This window comes from Phyllobates terribilis, unplaced genomic scaffold (genome assembly GCF_046119375.1).
Source record: "Phyllobates terribilis strain yellow unplaced genomic scaffold, ASM4611937v1 Scaffold_11__3_contigs__length_659146591, whole genome shotgun sequence".
Lineage (NCBI taxonomy): Eukaryota > Metazoa > Chordata > Amphibia > Anura > Dendrobatidae > Phyllobates > Phyllobates terribilis.
Genome location: NW_027362771.1, coordinates 578945591 through 578967405, shown reverse-complemented (window position 1 = coordinate 578967405; position 21815 = coordinate 578945591). Strand labels below are relative to the sequence as shown.

The window sequence follows — 21815 nt, the reverse complement described above, 5'->3', positions numbered from 1 at the left end:
GTTCAGTGTTCTTATGATACATACATTGTCCAAGTTGGCTTTCAACAACTTATAAATAGGAAAAAAATTCAAGTGCATTACATGTGTAATTCAAAGGTATCATTCCGAGAATACTTTTGTCATTTTTTGGCATAAAAATATTTACATCAAGTGCATTACAAAAATGGTAAAATTAATAGGGTCATTCAAAGCTTCAACTTGTGATACAACAAAAAAATCATAGTTTGGTAATGTTTAAAGGAAAAAAAAAGTTATGGCTCTTAGAAGAATGAGAGATAAAAACAAAAGTGCAACAGTAAACATTGGCTAGAAGAGGGTAATAAAGCTTTCCTTTTTAATATATTTTGATTAATGACATCAAAAGAATTTATGATATTGTGCTGTATGTTTTATTGATCAGTTGTGACTCAGTATTGTGCAATACATAAAACTGGAAAGACAAAACTAGTTGGTTTCTTTTCATAAGTCTTTAATTATCTGCAATTATAGGTATGCAAAGTGATGAATTTTATTATTAAAAATTTTACTAATGAAGGTGGAGAATCTTCTCACCAGGTTCCACCCATTATCTTTTTAATTATTTTCTGCATTTCATCTTCTGTCATCATGGTCATTCACTTCTTATTGGAAACGAGTGATGAGCAGATCTGCAGATTTGAAAGAGTCCTCACAGATTGACAACATTGGAGAAGAGCAAGCATCTTTAAGAAACTCAGTGACACAGAACGACGACCTCTGAAGTAAGGAGAACTGTCTCTACTAATGATATCATGGAGTGGTGAGAAATATGAACACTGACCACCACCTTGTCTTTATCACTGGGAGAATAGACCCGTTATTACTGTCCATACATTGATAGTAGCTGTAAGATATTCCAGTTCAGATCTTAAAAATTGTATTCCTGAATTTGAGTAGTTCTTGTTTTGAGCTGTTGTATTTGTAGATCTCTATTCTTTATTGTTATATTATGTCTATGGTACTAAAAATAATCATTTCTGAAGAATGCAAATCTGCTCCATCAATCAAAAGTCTATTACAGATGGCTGTCTTGTGAATTGAGCAATTGTTTGGTCATATTTAGGCATGAATAGCCTCATCTAGATAGATAAAGTGGGGAAAATAAGTATTTGATACACTGCCGATTTTGCTAGTTTTCCCACCTACAAAGAATGAAGAGGTCTGTAATTTTTATCGTAGATACACTTCAACTGTGATTGACAGAATCATTAAAAAAATCCAGAAAATATTATTGCATGATTTTTAAATAATTAAATTGCATTTTATTTCATGGAATAAGTATCTGATACATTAGAAAAACAGAACTTAATATTTGGTATAGAAACCTTTGTTTGCAAATACAGAGGTCAGACGTTTCCTGTAGTTCTTGACCAGGTTTGCACACACTGCAGCAGGGATTTTGGACCACTCCTCCATACAGATCTTCTCCAGATCTTTGAGGTTTTGGGGTTGTCTCTGGGCAACATTGAGTTTCAGCTTCCGACAAAGATTTTTCTCTTGGATTTTGGTCTGGAGACTAGCTAGGTCACTCCAGGATCTTGAAATGCTTCTTACGGAGCCACTCATTAGTTGCCCTGGCTGTGTATTTCGGGTCATGCTGAAAAACTCAGCCATGACCCATAGTGATGAGCGAGCATTCTCACTACTGCTCGGTACTCGCCCGAGCATCTCACTGTTCGAGATGCTGGGCGCTCGCCGAGTATTTCCGGGGTTGCTCGGCGGGAGCTCGGGTCCCCTCCCAGCATGTTTGGTGCTCTTTAGAGAGACAATGAACATTCAGGGATTGTCTGCCACACACTGTAATGCCACAGCCATGTTGGTTGTGGCATTACAGTGATTGGCTGGCCGCACAGCGTCATCAGGCCTGGCACCGCCATGGTCGTCAAAGTCACTCCGGAATCAAGCAGTGTAGGGAGAGGTGCTGCTGAGCTAGGGAAAGATTTGCTTGTTTCTTAGTTAGTGTAGGTATACCACCATATATTATACACATATCCATCTGAACTAACAGTCCTTCTGAGGACTAATCCAGCTGCATAGATATCAGTGCTAGGCAGGCAGGCAGTGTATGTGGCAGACTGCAGTACATATAGCAAGAGGGTCCATTCCAGTTCTGTCTGCTGTTGGTGCTTTTACAGATATCTCTAGAAATAGACCCAGGTATCAGGGGCCAGGAATAATTATTTTTGGATCTTAATCCTGATTATTTGCTTAAAAAGCAATCCATTTGCTTGTTGGCACTGCAGAATACAGCCAGATCCTTTCCATATTACAGTGCTAAAAATCCATCTATTTAAAACTGTGGTTTGTCCGTCACACGGATCACATATAAGTGTGCTGAAAATTCTGCCATTTCTGGCCTCCATTGAAATTTTGTTGCAGTGTGTTAGCAAAGTTATTGACACAAGGTCACTGTTAAAAATAGTCACCTACAGGCCAGCTATTTAAAACTGTGGTTTTCCATCACACATATCACATATCACTGCGGTTCAAATCCAGTCATTTGTAGTGAACGTGGAAAATATTGTCTTCCATTTAAAATGGACAAGGCGCGGGGCAAGGGACAGGGAAGTGGGCTAGCTGCAATTGTGCCACAACAAACACCCACATCTTCTTGCTCGACCTTCTTGTCCCAATTAATAGGGGACCAAAGAACACCACTATTGAACACAGAGCAGTGTGAAAAGGTTATTGGCTGGATAGCAGATAATGCTTCCAGTCACTTAGCCACCATCACCACCACCCTGTCTTCCACATGGTCAAGTGTCAGTAGCCGTGAGTCTGGACCGTATATTCCTCATCCTGATCCTCCTTCCTCCCACCATGTCGAGTGCCCGGAGACAACTGATCCCACATTTGGACACTCTGAAGAGCTGTTCACTTTTCCATTTATAGATTCGGGCCTCTCGCCCGGTCCACTTGAAGCGGAGCAAGAGGAGATTGCATGTAGCGATGCCCAAATATTTGATCAGCTACGGTCACATGAAGACGACGGTGGGAAACTGTCACAAGAAGTGGACGATGATGCGACAATTGCCAGAAAGTCAGGAGGAGGACGAGGGTGCAGAAGTGGAAGATGAGGTGGTGGATGATATAGTAACTGACCCAACCTGGCAAGGAGACATACAGAGCGAGGACAGCATCAAAAGGGGAGGAAGGCGTAGCACCACAACAGGCAGGAAGAAGCAGTGTGGTGGCCACAGAAAGAAGGCAGGCAACCATTCCCCGTAACATCAACACGACGGAAGATGCCAGTAGAACTGTTGGGTCTTCCCAAGTCTGGTTGTTTTTTAAAGACTCTGCTGATAACCCCAACAAGGCCATTTGCACCACCTGTCAGGCCAGCATCAGCAGGGGTAGCAAAACTACCAGCCTGACCACCACCAGCATGATCAGGCACATGGCATCAAAGCACTAGACTAAGTGGGTCGAACCCCAGGGTCCAGGAACAGTGTCTGCGGGTGGTACCACTGCTTCCTCTGCTGTTGTGCGTGCAAGCCAATCCACTGTCCATGGGACATGCAAAGATGCCTCCCACCCTGCACCTGTCGTTGCACACTCTCAAGTAGCAGCATCAGCAAGCACGTCCACGTCCTTATCCCAGCGCAGCGTTCAGTTGTCCCTACCCCAGTCCTTGGAACGCAAGCGCAAATACGCAGCCAACGCCCCACAGGCCACACTACTAAATTCACACATTAAGTGACTGCTTGCGCTCGAAATGTTGCCTTTTAGGCTCATGGAGACAGAAGCTTTCCGCAACCTGATGGCGGTGGCCGTCCCTCGGTACTCAGTCCCCAGCCACCACTATTTTTCCTGGTGTGCCGTCCCCACATTACACAAGCAAGTGTCCCACAACATTAGCCGTGCCCTCAACAACGCAGTTTCTGGGAAAGTCCACCTAGCCACAAACACGTGGACAAGTGCTTGTGGGCAGGGACGGTACATCTCGCTGACAGCACACTGGGTTAACATAGTGGAAGCCGGGACCAAGTCAGACCTTGGGACAGAACACGTCCTCCCGACTCCGAGGATTGCGGACCCTGGGTCATTCAGGGTTGCCCCCACAGTCTACAGATCCTGCACCTCATCCTCCTCAGCCTCCTTCTCTTCAGTCTCAATCTCCGAAATGACCACATCAGTCGCAAGCTGGAAGCACTGCAGCACTGCCTCAGCCAAGTGACAACCGGCTGTGCAGAAGCTAATATGCTTAGGTGACAAAACGCACAATGCTGAAGAGTTGTGGACAGTTCTGAAATAGCAGACAGATCTGTGGCTCACACCGCTGAACCTACAGCCAGGCATGGTCGTGTGTGACATTGGCCGGAACCTGGTGGCGGCTCTGAGGCGAGGCGAGCTCACACACGTACCATGCCTGGCCCATGTGCCTAACCTCGTGGTTCAGCGGTTTCTCAAATCCTACCCGGAGCTGCCGGATCTGCTTGTTAAAGTACGCCGCCTGTGTGCCCATTTTAGAAAATCAGCTACAGCTTACACCGCCCTTGCCATGTTTCAGCAGCATTTGCAGCTTCCAGCTCGCAGACTGGTATGTGATGTCCCCACGCATTGGAACTCTACACTGCAGATGTTGGGAAGGATTTGTGAGCAGAAGAGGGCAGTTGTTGAGTACCAGCATCAACAAGGCCGTCGGTATTCAGTTCAGACTCCACACATAAGGCCTCAGGAGTGGACATGGATGTCAGACATATGTACCATCCTCCAAAACTTTGAGGACTCCACCAAGATGGTGAGCGGCGATGACACCATAATTAGCATCACCATCCCGCTTCTCTTTCTTCTGAAATGCTCTCTGCTCACAATCAAAGAGGATGCATTGCAGGCGAAGCACGATGAGATGGAGCAAGGAACCATACAGGGTGATTACACACTGCCCAGCCTCATCTCATCCCAACGTGGATTGGGTGACAATGAGGAAGAGGAGGAGGAAGAACAGGAGCTAGTTTCATGCGCTGTAGACGGTACTACCTGCACAACTGTCATACCGTCTATTCAGCGTGGATGGCCAGAGGACAGAGAGGAGGAGGAGGAGAGCATGGTCAGTCATCCTCTTGGTGAGGACACAGAAGTCTTGCCTGTTAGCAGTCTGGCATGCATGACTGAGTTTATGTTGGTCTGCCTTTCCCATGACCCTCGCGTTCTCAAAATTTTGGGTGACAGTCATTACTGGTTGGTGACACTTCTAGACCCACGCTACAAGGAGAACTTTATATCTCTTATTCCTGAGGCGGACAGGTCTACAAAAATGGGGCAGTACCAGAAGGCCCTTGTTGCGGAACTATTAAAAAAATTCACATCTGAAAACGCTGGAGGCAGAGGTCGCAGTTCGTTAGACAACCAAGGAGTAAAGGCGAGAGAGACACAAATGCAATCCAGCAGAGGCAGGGGAACACTGTCAAAGTACTGGGACAGTTTTCTCAGACCCTCCCATCGCACAGGCCCTGAGGTGTGGGGTACTCTCACAAGGAGTGCAAAGTTTGGGAAGATGCTGAGAGAGTATCTTGCCGACCGCACCAAAGTCCTCCGTGATTCCTCTGTGCCTTTTAATTATTGGGTATCCAAGCTGAATACGTGGAATGAACTGGCTCTCTACGCCTTGGATGTCGTGGGCTGCCCTACCGCCAGCGTTTTATCAGAGCGGGTTTTTAGTGCCGCTGGTGTAATTATAACTGATAAGCACATCCGCCTGTCAACTGAAAATGCTGACAGGCTGACTCTTATAAAAATGAACAAGGGCTGGATTGGGCCAGACTTCTCAACACCACCGAATGATAGCAGCATAGCATAAACTCAAATCCAGTGTCTTTTTTTGGGAGGTGTATTCCCTTGCATCTCTTCACACCCACACATGGGTATACGCTTTCTGATTTTGGCTATTTGCTCTTATCCTCCTCCTTCTCCTCATCCTCCACCACCATATCATCAGGGTGACCGTGATCCGTGATGCAAAACTCACATAATTTTTTGAAACAGTGTTTATGATGCCCGTAAAAAATATATATATACGTATACAGTATGTTCATGTATATCCCCCAAGGGTAAATGTTTGTCAGCCCATACACTTAGTGCATGGGCATTCCAAGTATAGGAGACCCGCACCTTTCTAATGGGAACATTTTTTTATGAGGCCCTCTAAGTCTCTTCCAAGGGGCATTGGAGTGCCCCCCAATTTTTGGCAGCCCTTGCATTCACTGCATAGGCCAAAACTATGGGAGACCCTATCCTTTCTAATGAGAATTTGCCGTTACTGTGGCCCTGCTCTATGTGTCTTTAAAATCTTAGTGGGGTTTTTCCTAAAATTGGTCAGCCGTTGGACTCACTGCATACGTTATAACTGTATAGCAGACTCTCTCCTTTCTAATAGGAATTTGTCATTTCTGTGGCCCTGCTCTATGTGTCTTTAAATTCTTAGTGGGGTTTTTCCTAAAATTGGTCAGACGTTGGACTCATTGCATACCCTATAACTGTATAGCAGACCCTCTCCTTTCTAATGGGAACATGTCCAACTTGTTACTGTGGCCCTGCTCTATGTGTCTTTAAATTCTTAATGGGGCTTTTCCTAAAATAGTCAGCCGTTGGACTCACTGCATAGCCTATAACTGTATAGCAGACCCTCTCATTTCTAATGGGAACATGTTGTACTTGTTACTGTGGCCCTGCTCTATGTGTCTTTAAATTCTTAGTGGGGTTTTTTCTAAAATTGGTCTGCCGTTGGACTCACTGCATACCCTATAACTGTATAGCAGACCCTCTTCTTTCTAATGGGAACAAGTCCTACTTGTTACTGGGGCCCTGCTCTCTGTGTCTTTAAATTCTTAGTGGGGTTTTTTCTAAAATTGGTCAGCCGTTGGACTCACTGCATACCCTATAACTGTATAGCAGACCCTCTCCTTTCTAATGGGAACATGTCGTACTGGGTACTGTGACCCTACTCTATGTGTCTTTAAATTCTTAGTGGGGTTTTTCCTAAATTTGGTCAGCCGTTGGACTCACTGCATACCCTATAACTATATAGCAGACTCTCTCCTTTCTAATGGGAATTTGTCGTTACTGTGGCCCTACTCTATGTGTCTTTAAATTCTTAGTGGGATTTTTCCAAAATTTTGGCAGCCCTTGCAGTCACTGCATACGCAATAACAGTATAGGAGACACACTTGTTAATAATGGGAACAACAAAGTATAGCCGGCTGATAGCTCTCTAACAATAGCGAGGGCCGACTGCTGGCCTTTTAAGAATAGTAAGGGCCGTCTGATGGCCCTATAAAAATAGGCTTTTTGACTTTCAGAGTCCCTCCATCATAAATAAAACAGGATGTGTCTGATGATGTGTCACACACTACATTGCCAGATAAGGTTGTAAAATGTTAAAATGACATTTCCCGGTGAATGCATTTGTCTTAAATAATAACGTAAAAAAAAACAAAACAATAGGATCTTTCTTCAGTATAAAAAACAGCATCGCCAATTTAACCTCAATGTAATCACATTGTTCAGCTCCTGCACCTCCTCCTCCATCTCCGAAATGACCACATCAGTCACAAGCTAACAGCACTGCAGCACTGCCTTGGCCAAGCGGTAACAGGCTATGCTGAAGATAACATGCTTAATGCTTAGGTGACAAACCGCCCTGCGCTGCAGAGTTGTTGAAAGCTGTAACACAGCAGCCTGATCCATGGCTCTCACCGCTGAACATACAGCCAGGCATGGTCGTGTGTGACAATGGGCGGAACCTGGTGACGGAGAAATGACAGCAGGAGTAGATACGGTTTCCCTCTATGCCAGTCCTTTCACTGAGCTAAAGAATATATCTGTGGTGAAATACAACTCCCACTGAGAAGCTGTTTCAGGTTGGAAAACATTGTGCCCACCAGAGGATTTGATTCTGAGGGCTCACCTTTCTCTCCCCTCAAGAGCCCCATAGCAGCTGCAAAGTTAGCACTATCATGAACTCTCCTGAAGTAGAAGCTAAGGCACACCAGAGGATTCTCTGGTGGGACCGTCCAACACTGACGTGAAGCAGTCCTGACTAAGAAAAGTGTGGGAAGGTTCCCGGACACTCTATGGCTGCTGTTTTAATGTGGATCGGACATGCTTATGCATGTTATCTCTCAAACCGCATTGCTGATCACATTGTATCAAAGTCTCATATCTTCAGTGTTGTCCCATGAAAAGATATAATAAAATATTTACAAAAATGTGAGGGGTGTACTCACTTTTGTGATATACGGTATATATGGCACAAATAAAGGTTATTGTTAAAGGCTTCCATACACATTAGACTAATGAAAGCAGAACTCGTTGGGTTCGGATGACGGTTTGATGTGTATGGGGGCCCCGGCTGACTGAAGGTTGGGAGAGATGTCAATAAGAAGTGTATGATTTCGGACTGCTGATTGCATTGTTTTCTCTGTGATAAGCCGTCGGATGATGTGTCTCTTTATGGAAAAATAAGTAAAGCATCATTGACGTATGTGTAATACCACCAGGGCCGGCGCCATCACCCGGCACACCCAGGCAAGTGCCGGGGTCCTGAGCAGGCGGGTGGCCCACTCGTGGTCGGGCACCCCGCCGGGCTGTGGGCGGAGGAGAGCGGTACCAGCGCCCGCCCTTCCCCCCCACTTGCTCAGGGCCCGGCAGACGGATACTTACCTCTCCCCGTGCCTCCGCACATCCGCTGTCCTCCCTTCTCCCTGTGATGTCTCAGGTCAGAGGGTGCGTTGACATCTTTCCACTGCGCCCTCACCTGAGCCATCACAGGCAGCGCAGAGCGGGATGAGGCCGGCGACGCTGGAGTCCGGACCTGAGCAGCGGCAGCAGGTGAGGAGGAGTGAGGTGAGTATTTGACTTTTTTTTTCTTTTAATGTATGGAGGCACGGAAATTATAATGGAGGGGGGGGGTGACATCCTGCATGGGGCATAATATTGGGGGGGTGACATCCTGCATGGGACATTATAAAGAGGGGGGTGACATCCTGCATGGGGCATTATAAAGAGGGGGTGTGACATCCTACATGGGGCATTATAAAGAGGGGGAGGTGACATCCTGCATGGGGAATTATAAAGAGGGGGGGTGACATCCTGAATGGGGCATAATATGGGGGGGTGACATCCTGCATGGGACATTATAAAGAGAGGGGTGACATCCTGCATGGGGCATTATAAAGAGGGGGTGTGACATCCTACATGGGGCATTATAAAGAGGGGGAGGTGACATCCTGCATGGGGAATTATAAAGAGGGGGGGTGACATCCTGCATGGGGCATTATAAAGAGGGGGGTGTGACATCCTGCATGGGGCATTATAAAGAGGGGGGTGATATCCTGCATGGGGCATTATAAAGAGGGGGTTTGACTTCCTGCATGGGGCATATGGGTGGGTGATATCCTGCATGGGGCATTATAAAGAGGGGGGGTGACATCCTGAATGGGGCATAATATGGGGGGTGACATCCTGCATGGGGCATTATAAAGAGGGGCGGTGACATCTGCATGGGGCATTATAAAGAGGGGGTGTGACATCCTGCTTGGGGCATTATAAAGAGGGGGGGTGACATCCTGCATGGGGCATTATAAAGAGGGGGGTGAAATCCTGCATGGGGCATTATAAAGAGGGGGGTGTGACATCCTGCATGGGGCATGATAAGGGGGGGAACATCCTGCATGGGGCATTATAAGGAGGGAACAGCCTGCATAGGGCATTATGCCGGGGGAACAGCCTGCATGGAGCATTATATGGGGCCAGTATCCTGTATGGAGCGTTATATGGGGGCCAGTATCCTGTACGGAGCGTTTTATGGGGGCCAGTATTCTGTATGGAGCGTTATATGGGGGCCAGTATTCCGTATGGAGAGTTATATGGGGGCCAGTATTCTGTATGGAGCATTATATGGAGGCCAGCATTCCATATGGAGCGTTATATGGGGGCCAGTATTCCGTATGGAGTGTTATATGGGGGCCAGTATTCTGTATGGAGCATTATATGGGGGCCAGTATTCCATATGGAGCATTATATGGGGACCAGTATTCCGTATGGAGCATTTTATAGGGGCCAGTATTCCGTATGGAGCATTTTATGGGGGCCAGTACTGTATACTGTGTGGAGCGATTCGCTGGTTTCTGAGCTATTGTGGAATTTACAATAGATATCGCTCATGTAATGTAGGAAGTGAAATCTTTGCATTGTACTATATCTAGATTTCTCTGCGGTATCTGTGCATCATGAATCGTGGTATGTGTTAAAGGGACCCACTGAGCTCTTTCGCCCGGGGCCCAGAAAAACCTGGAGCCGGCCCTGAATACCACTTTATGGAAAATATGGTAAAAGAAGGTATAAAATGAAGAGTTGTAAAAATAACACTGTACAAATAATAACATTTTTAGAATATTTATATGGGCATCTCCAGTGTCTAATTAGACATTGATGTAATGTAAAAGCGTCCTTCAGTTGGAGCTCTAATTTATTAGTTAGATTAGTAAGTAGTGTTGAGGGAACATGCTCGACACTGCTCGGTACTCGCCCAAGCATCACGCTACTCGGGATGTTCGGCGAGCACCGAGCATTTCCGGGTTACTCGTGTTGGAGCTCGGGTCTCCGCCCTGCATGTTTGGCGCTCTTTACAGAGCAGGGATTGCCAGCCAGTCACTGTAATGCCGCAGCCATGTTGGTTGTGGGCATTACAGTGATTGGCTGGCCGCACAGCGTCACCTCGAGTATTTAAAACCGGGCTTGGACACAGTCGCTCCGGATCAGACAGTGTAGGGACAGCGCTGCTGATTTAGGGAGAGATATAAACCGAGAAATAGTTAGTGTAGGGTATGTAAAGGCTGCCAGATCAAGCAAACAGTCCTTCTCAGGACTAATATCCATCCCAGATATCAGGCAGACAGGCTGTATAGGAGACGCAGTGGTTATTCCAGCAAACGCTGCATTACAGTCCTGTGTGCTGCTCCTGTTGCTGAAATTGCTGGACTTAGCTCCAGGTCTCAGGGGACAGGAAAAATCCTTTTTTTTTCATCTAAATCCTCTTTTTTTTTTCCTCCTTCACACTGTACAAATACCCATCTTATTAACCTTTTGGTCTCCCCCCCCCCCCACAAAAAAAAGCGTGTCTCTGATTTTTCAGACACAAATATATCTGTTGAAAATAGTCAGGTGTAGACTAGAGAAACAGAAGTGTTGTTTTTCACTTCCACGGTTCAGACCTCTGTATTATCCACTTTTGGGCCATTTGTATCTAAAAAAAAAACAGTTTCAGTGTGTCGCTCACTGTTCAGCCGCAATTATATCTATTTAAAAAAGTCTGGTTTACCCCAGTAAACAATAACTGTGGTTTTGCCATCCCATGGTAAAAAATCTCTATTATTCAGGTTTTGGTATATTTTCCATAAAGAAAAACAGTAGTGTATCCTGACTGTTGTGACACAAAAATATAACTGTTGAAAATAGTCTGGTGTAGGCCCGACAAATCCCACTGTGGTTTTGCCATCCCACAGTATAAAATCTCTATTATTCAGGTTTTGGTATTTTTTACGTAAAGAAAAACAGTAATAGTTTCTCCCTGATTGTTCAGATTGTTTAAAAGAGTCGGGTGTAGGCCAGAGAAATAGAACTGTGGTTTTCCTCTTCCACGGTTCTAATCTACTTTTTATTACCCTTTTTCCATTGATAGTGCAAGTGTAAGCTATTTTACTTCCTTTACAATGGGCAAGGCGCGTGGCAAGGGACGTGGAAGTGGACGTTTTGGTGATGGTTCGTGCAGAGGACGGGGCCGTGGCCAAGGTGAAAATGTGCCACAACCAACAGCCACATCTTCTCGCTCCCACTTCTTGACCGAATTACTAGGGAAGCACAGAACAACACCAGTATTGAGAACTGATCAGTGTGAACAGGTTATTAATTAGATAGCAGATAATACTTCCAGTTACCTGGGCACCACCACCTCTGGTCTGTCTTCCAAACGGTCAACTCTTAGTAGCCGTGAGTCTCGACCGCATACTCTTCCTCACCCTGATGCTCCTTCCTCCCACCATGCCAAGTGTCGTCAGACAGAAATTGATCCCACACCTGGACACTCTGAAGAGCTGTTCACTGGTCCATTTCCATATTTGTGCCCCTTGCCTGATACGCTTGAAGTGGTGGAAGAGGAGATCCCATGTAGCGATGCCCAAATATTTGAACAGCCACGGCCACAGGAAGTCGACGCTGGCAATTTGTCACAAGAGGTGGACGATGACGAGACACAATTGCCAGGTAGTGAGGAGGAGCATCGTGGTGCGCAAGTGGAAGAGGAGGAGGTGGTGGATGATCTAGTAACTGACCCAACGTGGAAGGAGGACATGCAGAGTGAGGCCAGCAGCACACAGGGGGAGGGAGGCAGTACCCCAACAGGCAGGAAGAAGCTGTGTGGTGGCCGCAGACAAAAGGAGGGCAATCGCTCCCCGTAACACCAACACGAGGGACGTTGCCAGTAAAAGCGGTAGGTCTTCCAGAGTCTGGAATTTTTTAAAGACTCTGCTGATAACCCCAAAAAGGCCATATGTTCCACCTGCCATGCCAGCATCAGCAGGGGTGACAAAACTACCAGCCTGACCACCACCAGCATGATCAGGCACATGGCAGCAAAGCACCCGACTTTGTGGGGCGAAACCCAGGGTCCACGAACAGTGTGTGTGGGTGTCACCACTGCTTCTTCCACTGTTGTGCGTGCAATAGAACCCCCTGTTGTGTGTGCAAGGCAATCGCCTGTCCATACTGCATGTAAAGATGCTCCCTCCTCTCAGTCTTCACTTGTTATGGCAGTTTCTCAAGAAACAGCATCAACGTCCACGTCCCGCAGCGTTCAATTGTCCACATGCCAGACCTTTGAACGAAAGCAGAAATTCGCAGCAAACGCCCCACAGGCCACAGTCCTAAATTCGCACATTTAACGGCTGCTTGCATTGGAAATGCTGCCTTTTAGGCTGGTGGAGGCGGAATCCTTCCGCAATCTTATGGCGGTGGCAGTCCCTCGGTACTCGGTCCTCAGCCGACACTATTTTGCCCGGTGTGCCATCCCCGCACTGGCCAGGGACGTTACATCTCTCTGACGGCACACTGGGTAAACATAGTGGAAGCCGGGACACAGTCGGACCTTGGGATGGAACACGTCCTCCCCACACCGAGGATTGCGGGCCCTATGTCAGTCATAGTTGCCCCCACAGTGTATAGCTCCTGCGCATCATCCTCCTCCTCATGTTCAGCCTCCATCTCAGATATCACCACATCAGTTACAAGCTGGAAGCACTGCAGTACTGCCAAGCGGCAACAGGCTGTGCTGAAACTCATAAGCTTAGGTGATAAACCTCACACTGCTTGTGAGTTGTGGACAGCTGTGAAAGAGCAGGCAGATCTGTGGCTGAGACCGCTGAACCTACATCCCGCCACGGTCGTGTGTGACAATGGCCGTAACCTGGTGGCGGCTCTGAGGCGAGGTGAGATCACACACGTACCATGCCTGGCTCATGTGCTTAACCTCGTGGTTCAGCGGTTTCTTAAATCGTACCCCAAGTTGCCAGATCTTCTCGTGAAAGTACACTGCCTGTCAGCTCATTTTCGCAAGTCGGCTACAGCTTCTGCCGCCCTTGCTGTGTTGCAGCAGCGTTTGCAGCTTCCAGGACACCGACTGGTGTGTGATGTCCCCACACGTTGGAACTCTACCCTCCACATGTTGCAGAGGATTTGTGAGCAGAAGAGAGCAGCTGTGGAGTACCAGATGCAACAAGGCCGTCGATATTCAGGTCGGACTCCACACATAAGTACTCAGGAGTGGACCTGGATGTCTGACATATGTACCATCCTGACAAACTTTTGAGGAGGCCACCAAGATGACATTAGTGTCAGCATCCCACTTGTCTGTCTTTTGCAACGCTCTCTGCAGAGAATTAAAGAGGAGGCATTGCAGCCAGAGTATGATGAGATGGATCAAGAAGCCGTAGTGAGCGATTACACACAGCCCAGCCTCATCTCATCCCAACGTGCATTGGGGGACAATGAGGGAAAGGAGGAGAGGGAGGAGGAGGATGAAGAACAGGAGCTGCTATCATGCACTGTAGACGGAAGTACCTGTACAAGTGTCATACAGTCGGTTCAGCGTGGGTGGCCTGAGGACAGGGGGGAGGAGGAGCAGGAGGAGGAGAGCATGGTCAGTCGTCATCTTGGTGAGGACACGGAAATCTTGCCCGTTACTAGTCTGGCACGCATGGCTGACTTTATGTTACGCTGCCTTAACCGTGACCCTCGCGTTGTCAAAATGTTGGGTGACAGTCATTACTGGTTGGTGACACTATTAGAAGCCCGCTACAAGGAAAACTTTCACTCTCTTATTCCTGAGGTGGAGAGGTCTACAAAAATGGGGCAGTACCAGAAGGCCCTTGCTGCAGAACTCTTAAAAAAATTCCCATCTGAACACGCTAGCGGCAGAGGACACAGTTCGTTGACTTACCAAGTGTACAGGCGAGAGAGATGCAACTCCAATCCAGCAGAGGCAGGGGAACACTGTCAACGTTCTGGGACAGATTTCTGACACCCGCCAAGCTTACAGGCCCTGAGGCGCGCCGTACTCTCACAAGGAGTGGAAAGTTTCAAAAGATGGTGAGGGAGTACCTTGCCGACCGTACCAGCGTCCTCCGTGATTCCTCTGTGCCTTTTAATTATTGGGTATCCAAGCTGGACACTTGGAATGAACTCGCTCTGTAAGCCTTGGAGGTCCTGGCCTGCCCTGCCGCTAGCATGTTATCGGAGCGTGTTTTTAGTGCCGCTGGGGGAATTATAACTGATAAGCGCACTCGCCTGTCAACTGACAAGGCTGACAAGCTGACCCTTATCAAAATGAACAAGGGCTGGATTGGGCCAGACTTCTCATCACCACCAAATGACAGCAGAGTAACATAAAGTCAAATCCACTGTGTTATTTCGGGAGGTGTATTCACATGCACCGCTTCACACCCACACATGGGTATACGCTTCCTCATTTCGGCTGTTTTATGTTCTTCTCCTTATCCTCAGCCTCCACCACCACTATACCACCAGGGTGCCAGCATTGCAAGTTCCTCCGTCCTTATTTTTGTCAGCTTTTGCTTGGAAGGCATAAGCAAATCCTATGGGAGACCCACTCCCCAATAATGGGACTTATGTTTGTAATATGCTGTACGGCATGGCTCTTGTAAGAGGCATTGTAAGTTGCTCCGTCCTAATTTTTGGAAGCTTTTGCTTGGAAGGCATAAGCAAATCCTATGGGAGACCCACTCCCCAATAATGGGACTTATGTTTGTAATATGCTGTACTGCATGGTTCTTGTAAGGGGCATTGTAAGTTGCTCCGTCCTAATTTTTGGAAGCTTTTGCTTGGAAGGCATAAGCAAATACTATGGGAGACCCACTCCCCAATAATGGGACTTATGCTTGTAATATGCTGTACTGCATGGCTCTTGTAAGGGGCATTGCAAGTTGCTCCATCCTAATTTTTGGAAGCTTTTGCTTGGTAGGCATAAGCAAATCCGATGGGAGACCCACTCCCCAATAATGGGACTTATGTTTGTAATATGCTGTACTGCATGGTTCTTGTAAGGGGCATTGCAAGTTGCTCCGTCCTAATTTTTGGAACCTTTTGCTTGGAAGGCATAAGCAAATACTATGGGAGACCCACTCCCCAATAATGGGACTTATGTTTGTAATATGCTGTACTGCATGGCTCTTGTAAGGGGCATTGCAGTTCCTCATAATTTTTGGAATGCCTTCCATTCACTGCTTAGGCCAACAGTGCACAGGAGACCCAGTTGATATAAATGGAAAAAAAGGTTTAGTTAAGGCCCTCTGACCTCCATGTTATTTCCAAGGGGCATTGGAGTGCCTCGAAATTTTTGGTAGGCATTGCACTCACTGTATGCCCTCTAACTGTGTAGCCGAACCGCTCCTTTTGTTACAGAAACATATCCTACAAGACATATCTGGTTGACTGGCCTGATATTGATGTGAATGGTCCCTGTTCCTCCTGCTCTTTCTCCTTTGCCACTACCTCATCCATCATTTATCACCTGAAGCTTTGTTTTAACGGGAGTCATAGAACTTGGATAGTAGCAGGAAAACATCCAGCAATCCTCGGAGGAGGTAGGATATGCGCCAAAATGCTGACCACCTCAGGCCTAGCCGCTACTTCATACATGCGCTTGCATTCCAACAAAACAAAGCAGATGCTAACTTCTATCATCCTCATCATGCTCCTCACCTTGGCACTCTCAACTCCCCTGATGGAGAAGCCAGGGCCCACCGGAGGAGTTTGGTTGCCTTGTGGGCTCGGCCAATGCTGCCCTAAAGCAGGCCAGGCTAAGAAAAGTGTGGGAAAGGTTACCGGGACAAATAGGGGTGGCTGGGGACGGAGTATGGACACCTGGCCGCCCCCTGGAGGCTGGGGAGCAAGCGGGGACATCCGGCCACCGGGCGGCTGGGGACTGAGTATGGATACCAGGCTGCCGACGCAGCCATGGCGTGGTGGCCAGATTCCGCCTCCACATGCCTAAAAGGCCCAATTTAAAGTGCAAGCAGTATGGTATTGCAGCCTGGGGGTGGGTGGGTGGCAGGCAGCATACTTGCGCTTGCATTGCAAGGAATGGGAGAGGTACAATTGAACACTGCCCTGGGACAAGGACTTGAACGGGGATAGTTGCAATTCTGCAACGACAGGTGCAGGGTGGGAGGCATCTTCGCATGTACCATGAACAGGGGTTTGGCATGCACACACTACAGCGGAATAGACTCTCCTTCCCACTAAATGCCCTGGGGAGGGCACAGGTAATGTTTTGGTATACGCGCTTAATCTTATGTATAATGCACACCAGGACAAATAGGGGCGGCTGGGGACTGAGTATGGATACCTCGCTACCGAAGCAGCCATGAGGTAGTGGCCAGCTTCGGCCTCCTCCAAACTAAAAGGCCCCATTTCAAGTGCAAGCTAGCAGTATGGCATTGCAGTCTGGGGGTGGGTGGGTGGCATGCTTCACACTTACACTTGCATTAAAAGAAAACAAAGCAGATGCTAACTTCTGTCATCATCATCATGCTCCTCACCTTGGCACTCTCAACTCCCCTGATGGAGAAGCCAGGGCCCACCGGAGGAGTCTAGTTCTCTGGTGGGCTCGTCCAATGCTGCCCTAAAGCAGGCCGGGCTAAGAAAAGTGTGTGGGGGGATGTTCCAAGGAGAAATAGGGGCAGCTGGGGACCGTTTATGGACACCCGGCTGCTCCCAGGCGGCTGGGGACCGAGCATGGACACCCGGCCGCCGGGCGGCTGGGGACTGAGTATGGATTCCAGGCCGCCAACGCAGCCATGACGTGGTGTCCAGATTCCGCCTCCACATGCCTAAAAGGCCCAATTTCAAGTGCAAGCAAGCAGTATAGTATTGCAGCCTGGGGGTGGGTGGGTGGCAGGCTGCATACTTGCGCTTGTATTGCAAGGAATGGAGGAGGTACAATTGAACACTGCCCTGGGACTAGAACTTGCACAAGGGATAGTTGCAAGTCTGCATCTTCTGATGCGGCAAGGATCACTTATGATGGGCACACTTTTAGACAGTGACCTGGGTGTCAGAGATGCTTCCAGGGGTCTTCCCCATGCTGTCCCCATGTCTTTTCAGCACTTTATGCATGTGTCACACAGCACATGGCCAGATAAGATTGTAAAATGTTAAAATGACATTTCCCGGTGAATGCATTTGTCACAGTTGAAAGCAATACAAAAGTGCAAAAACGCATAAAAAATGCTACTTGTGAACATAGCCCAAGGTGTGGATGAGTATTTTTGTTTTTGGTTATTTATTTTACCTTATACACAAGTCTTTACCCTGGAAAAGAAATTCCTTAACATATTTCACAGGAAAAAAGTTTCAGTTTCGTTTTTAAACGTTTTATTGTGAGCCCGTAAAAGTGGCTTAATACCTCTGACCACGTTGTTGACAGCAGTGACCTGGGGGTCAGAAATGCTTCCTGTGGCGATCCCCATGCTGTCCCCATGTCATTTGAGCACTGTCACTATCGTTTTGGGCACTTGTTAGGCTTTTAAAAGACTGCCAGGGGTACCGCCGCAAAAATGCTCGGGTCTCCCATAGACTAACATTGGGCTTGTTGCTCGGATCGAGCACCCGAGTATCACGGCGAGCTCGGCCCGAGCTTCGAGCACCCGAGCATTTCAGTGCTCGATCAACACTATTAGTTAGTCTTGGTCCAGTGAGACTTCCCAGTTCCAATGAAAATAGTAGACATTTAGTAGCTTGACCTCCCTATAATTAGTGGCTTACAAGGGAAGCATGCATCTGAATTAAGGTTGTTAAACCAGATTTTTTTTAATAAGGTTTTTTAATCAAAAACTTGTTCTATAGAAAATGATATAACTGGCAGAAGAAAGAATCTGGTGAGCATTATATACCCATTAAGATTTTTAAGATTAAATTGTAATAGGCCTCCATGAAGTCTTATTATATCACATCATAGGTCACACCTTCCTACGCTAACAAATCCTTGGTTTAGTCAGAAGCAATCTAGGGTAGACCCACCAGAAAAATACTGACCACTTTAACATAATACTAATACTTACAAAACAGTTCCATAGTCCACCTACTTTACAGAGGTCACCAACAGAGGGGAGCTGAATGTGACTCGCGACCATCTCTTCGAACTGAATGTGGCTCTCATGGTTGCCCTAGGAGGTTGCCCTAGGAGGTACATTTAGCGATAACAGCGTTGATTATGACCCTTGGAAATTTAGGAAAGTGTTCCATTATGATGGATAAGAGATAGGGAAAATGTGGTCAGACTTGTTGGCTGAGAAATCTCAGAAGAGCTAAGAAAATAGGAACATTTTCATACAAAATAAAAATGGACTTGAGAGGACAACATATTTTTGTAAATTCACATAAATAGTATAGAGAACGTCTTAAGATGAAGAGGCTGTTTTGAAAACTTTACAGATTTTGTATTTGGGCTCTGCAACTTAAAGTCAGGCTTTTCTCTTTGGGCCTGGCATATATGACCACTGCTCATCATTAAATGTACATGCTTGGGCTGTATATATAGGCTTGTGAAATTTACTGTCAAAGTTTTTCTATAATTTGTTTTTTCATTTTCTCTCATTTTTATAGAACACTTGGAATCTTGGTGATATTTGATTTTGATCTTTGGAGGACAACATGAATATCCGAATTCACTTCCAGAAATTCTTAACTTTATATTTTGGGATCCTTATGTTCATGTTTGGGTACTTTGTCTGCCATGAAGGCAAAATAAAAATAGGCCAAAAATGGACTCAAGAATCCGAAAAATTACAGGAGAGAAAAAAGCCTGTGAATAATTTGACTTACCCGGCATTCAAGCACCCACTGGCCCCTCCATACCCATATCCATACCAGTTCCTCATTAACCAGCCAGACAAGTGCAAGAACCAGAAGCCTTTCCTTGTCTTAATGGTCCTTGTAAACCCCCAGGACATGAAGTCTAGACATACAATCCGAGAAACATGGGGTAATGAAAGTATTTATGATGTTGAGGTGGTCAGGATTTTTCTGGTGGGTCTATCTCAGACTGTTTCAGGGCGAGTCCAGGATATGTTAGAGGAGGAAAGTAGGATCTTTGGGGACATCGTCCAACAAGACTTCATGGACACCTATTACAATTTGACCTTGAAAACCTTAATGGGTATGGAGTGGGTGATCAAATTCTGTCCTTCTGCCAGCTATGTCATCAAGATAGACTGTGACATGTTTCTTAATGTAGACTACCTGATTCATAATTTTCTTTATCCAGACTTACCCGTGCGTACCAATTTCTTCACTGGAGATATTGCTAAGAATACTGGCCCTTTCAGGACCAAGTCTTATAAGTGGTATGTACCTAAGGAAGTCTATCCAAATGATACCTACCCACCCTATTGCAAAGGTTCTGGATATGTCTTCTCAGCTGATATGGCAAAAAAAATCTATGATGTGGCCCAAGAAATTAGGGTCATCCCCATGGAAGATGCTTTTGTGGGAATTTGTTTGTATGAGATCCACATTCCACCTAGTGAACCCCCTAGAGGTTTATTTAACTCTTACAGGTTAGATTATGACTACTGTAAATTTAGGAAACTTATCACAATACACGATTATGGTGGAGAAGTGCTACGGAATACATGGGCAGACTTTTTGGCTAAGAAATCTCAGAAGTGCGAAGAAAGTGGAAACTAAGAATGGGCTATAGAAAAAAACATATTTCTCGAGAATTACTCATGATGAAGAGGCAACTCAGATATTTAAAAAAACAATGGACGTTTTGCATTGATTTTTATTATTTCTATTTGATTTGTCTACATATAAAGGAAAGCAACTTTACAAATAAATTATTTAAAAAAAAAACTATCATTTTGCTGCTGCAGTGTAACTACTTCACATATCTGGCTTTCCTGTTGCTCATAATATATATTAGGCAAGCTCCTGAATGTGTAAGCTCTCTCTGCTGTGCCCTTTCCTTCACTCAGTGTTAGGGATAGCAGCAGGAGAAGGTTATACAACCCCTGGCAAAAATTATGGTATCTCCGGGCTCGGAGGATGTTCATTCAGTTGTTTAATGTTGTTGAAGAAAAGCAGATCACAGACATGGCACAAAACTAAAGTCATTTCAAATGGCAACTTTAGTGCTTTAAGAAACACTAAAAGAAATCAAGATTAAAAATGTGGTACTCAGTAAGGGTATTTTTTTTTCAGACCAAGTAGAGGAAAAAAATTATTTAGCTGTCTAAAATAGTGGTGTACCTGGTAAAGTGACATAGTGTGATAAAAACATACATATATCACTGATGAAACTAATTTATTTCTTGCCATGTTAATATCATATTAACCCTCAACTGGTGAGGTGGGGTTTTTGTCACGCAACTGGTGATGTGGGGTTTCCTATACCCCAGTGTTTAGAAATCTCTTATTTTTACAGAAAATGCAAAGATCACATTTGTTTTAATCGTTTTCTTATTGGCGATTGATTACACATGAGTATAACAAATTTTTGACACCCACAAATGGATGGAAGCTAGTGAGACACGTATCCTCATACTAGCATTTTTCAATGAATGGCAGCCGAACAAAAATTCCGAGGGGTGTGGCAAACCCCACCTCACTAGTTGAGGGTTAATCAAATTGGCTGAACAAGTAATATAAGTCTTTAAAAACTAGAATATATCCTATATAGAGCAATATTCAAAAAGAACAGAATAAAAAGGTGTGCTGCAATACCATCAGATAAATATATGCATGATTCATCAAAATAGTTATATACTGTGTGTGATGAGCAACTGTGTCTGTGCTATAAAGGCAATAATGCTCTTAAGCTAATATGCATATGAGCTTCACGCTCATCCAAAAGATGGTAAAAAGTATTATCTCATAATGAGAAAAAAGTGCATAATTTTGGTTTGATAATTTTAAAGACTTTTGGCCTTTCTCACAGTCCTGATCAGGGTATTACTGGGAAAATTCAACCCAGATGCATCACAATAAAATTGAATTTCACCTGTTGTATGTTGTATTGAAAAAATTGATAAACATAACACTATAAATTTTGTTGTTAAAAAATTTTGCAGCTATTGTTCAAACCTGACAGCAATGGCTTTTTATCACAAGAAATAATGGTGGCTTGGTATCTTCAGTTAAGCATGAGCACATTCAATTCTTTTGCAAAAGGTAGTACAATAATGGTGAACTTGGATATACGGGGGCATAATTTCCAAGTAATT

At 45.8% G+C, this 21815-nt stretch overlaps 1 protein-coding gene across 1 annotated transcript; it reads left to right on the top strand.

Annotated features, from left to right (window-relative positions):
- The first annotated feature begins 572 nt into the window (after positions 1-572).
- Positions 573-21330, top strand: LOC141165350 (beta-1,3-galactosyltransferase 2-like). Its single transcript, XM_073650946.1, has 2 exons — positions 573-740; positions 19195-21330. The coding sequence occupies exon 2, from the start codon at positions 19243-19245 to the stop codon at positions 20275-20277; it is 1035 nt and encodes a 344-aa protein (XP_073507047.1). The 5' UTR covers positions 573-740; positions 19195-19242; the 3' UTR covers positions 20278-21330.
- The last annotated feature ends 485 nt before the right edge of the window (positions 21331-21815 follow it).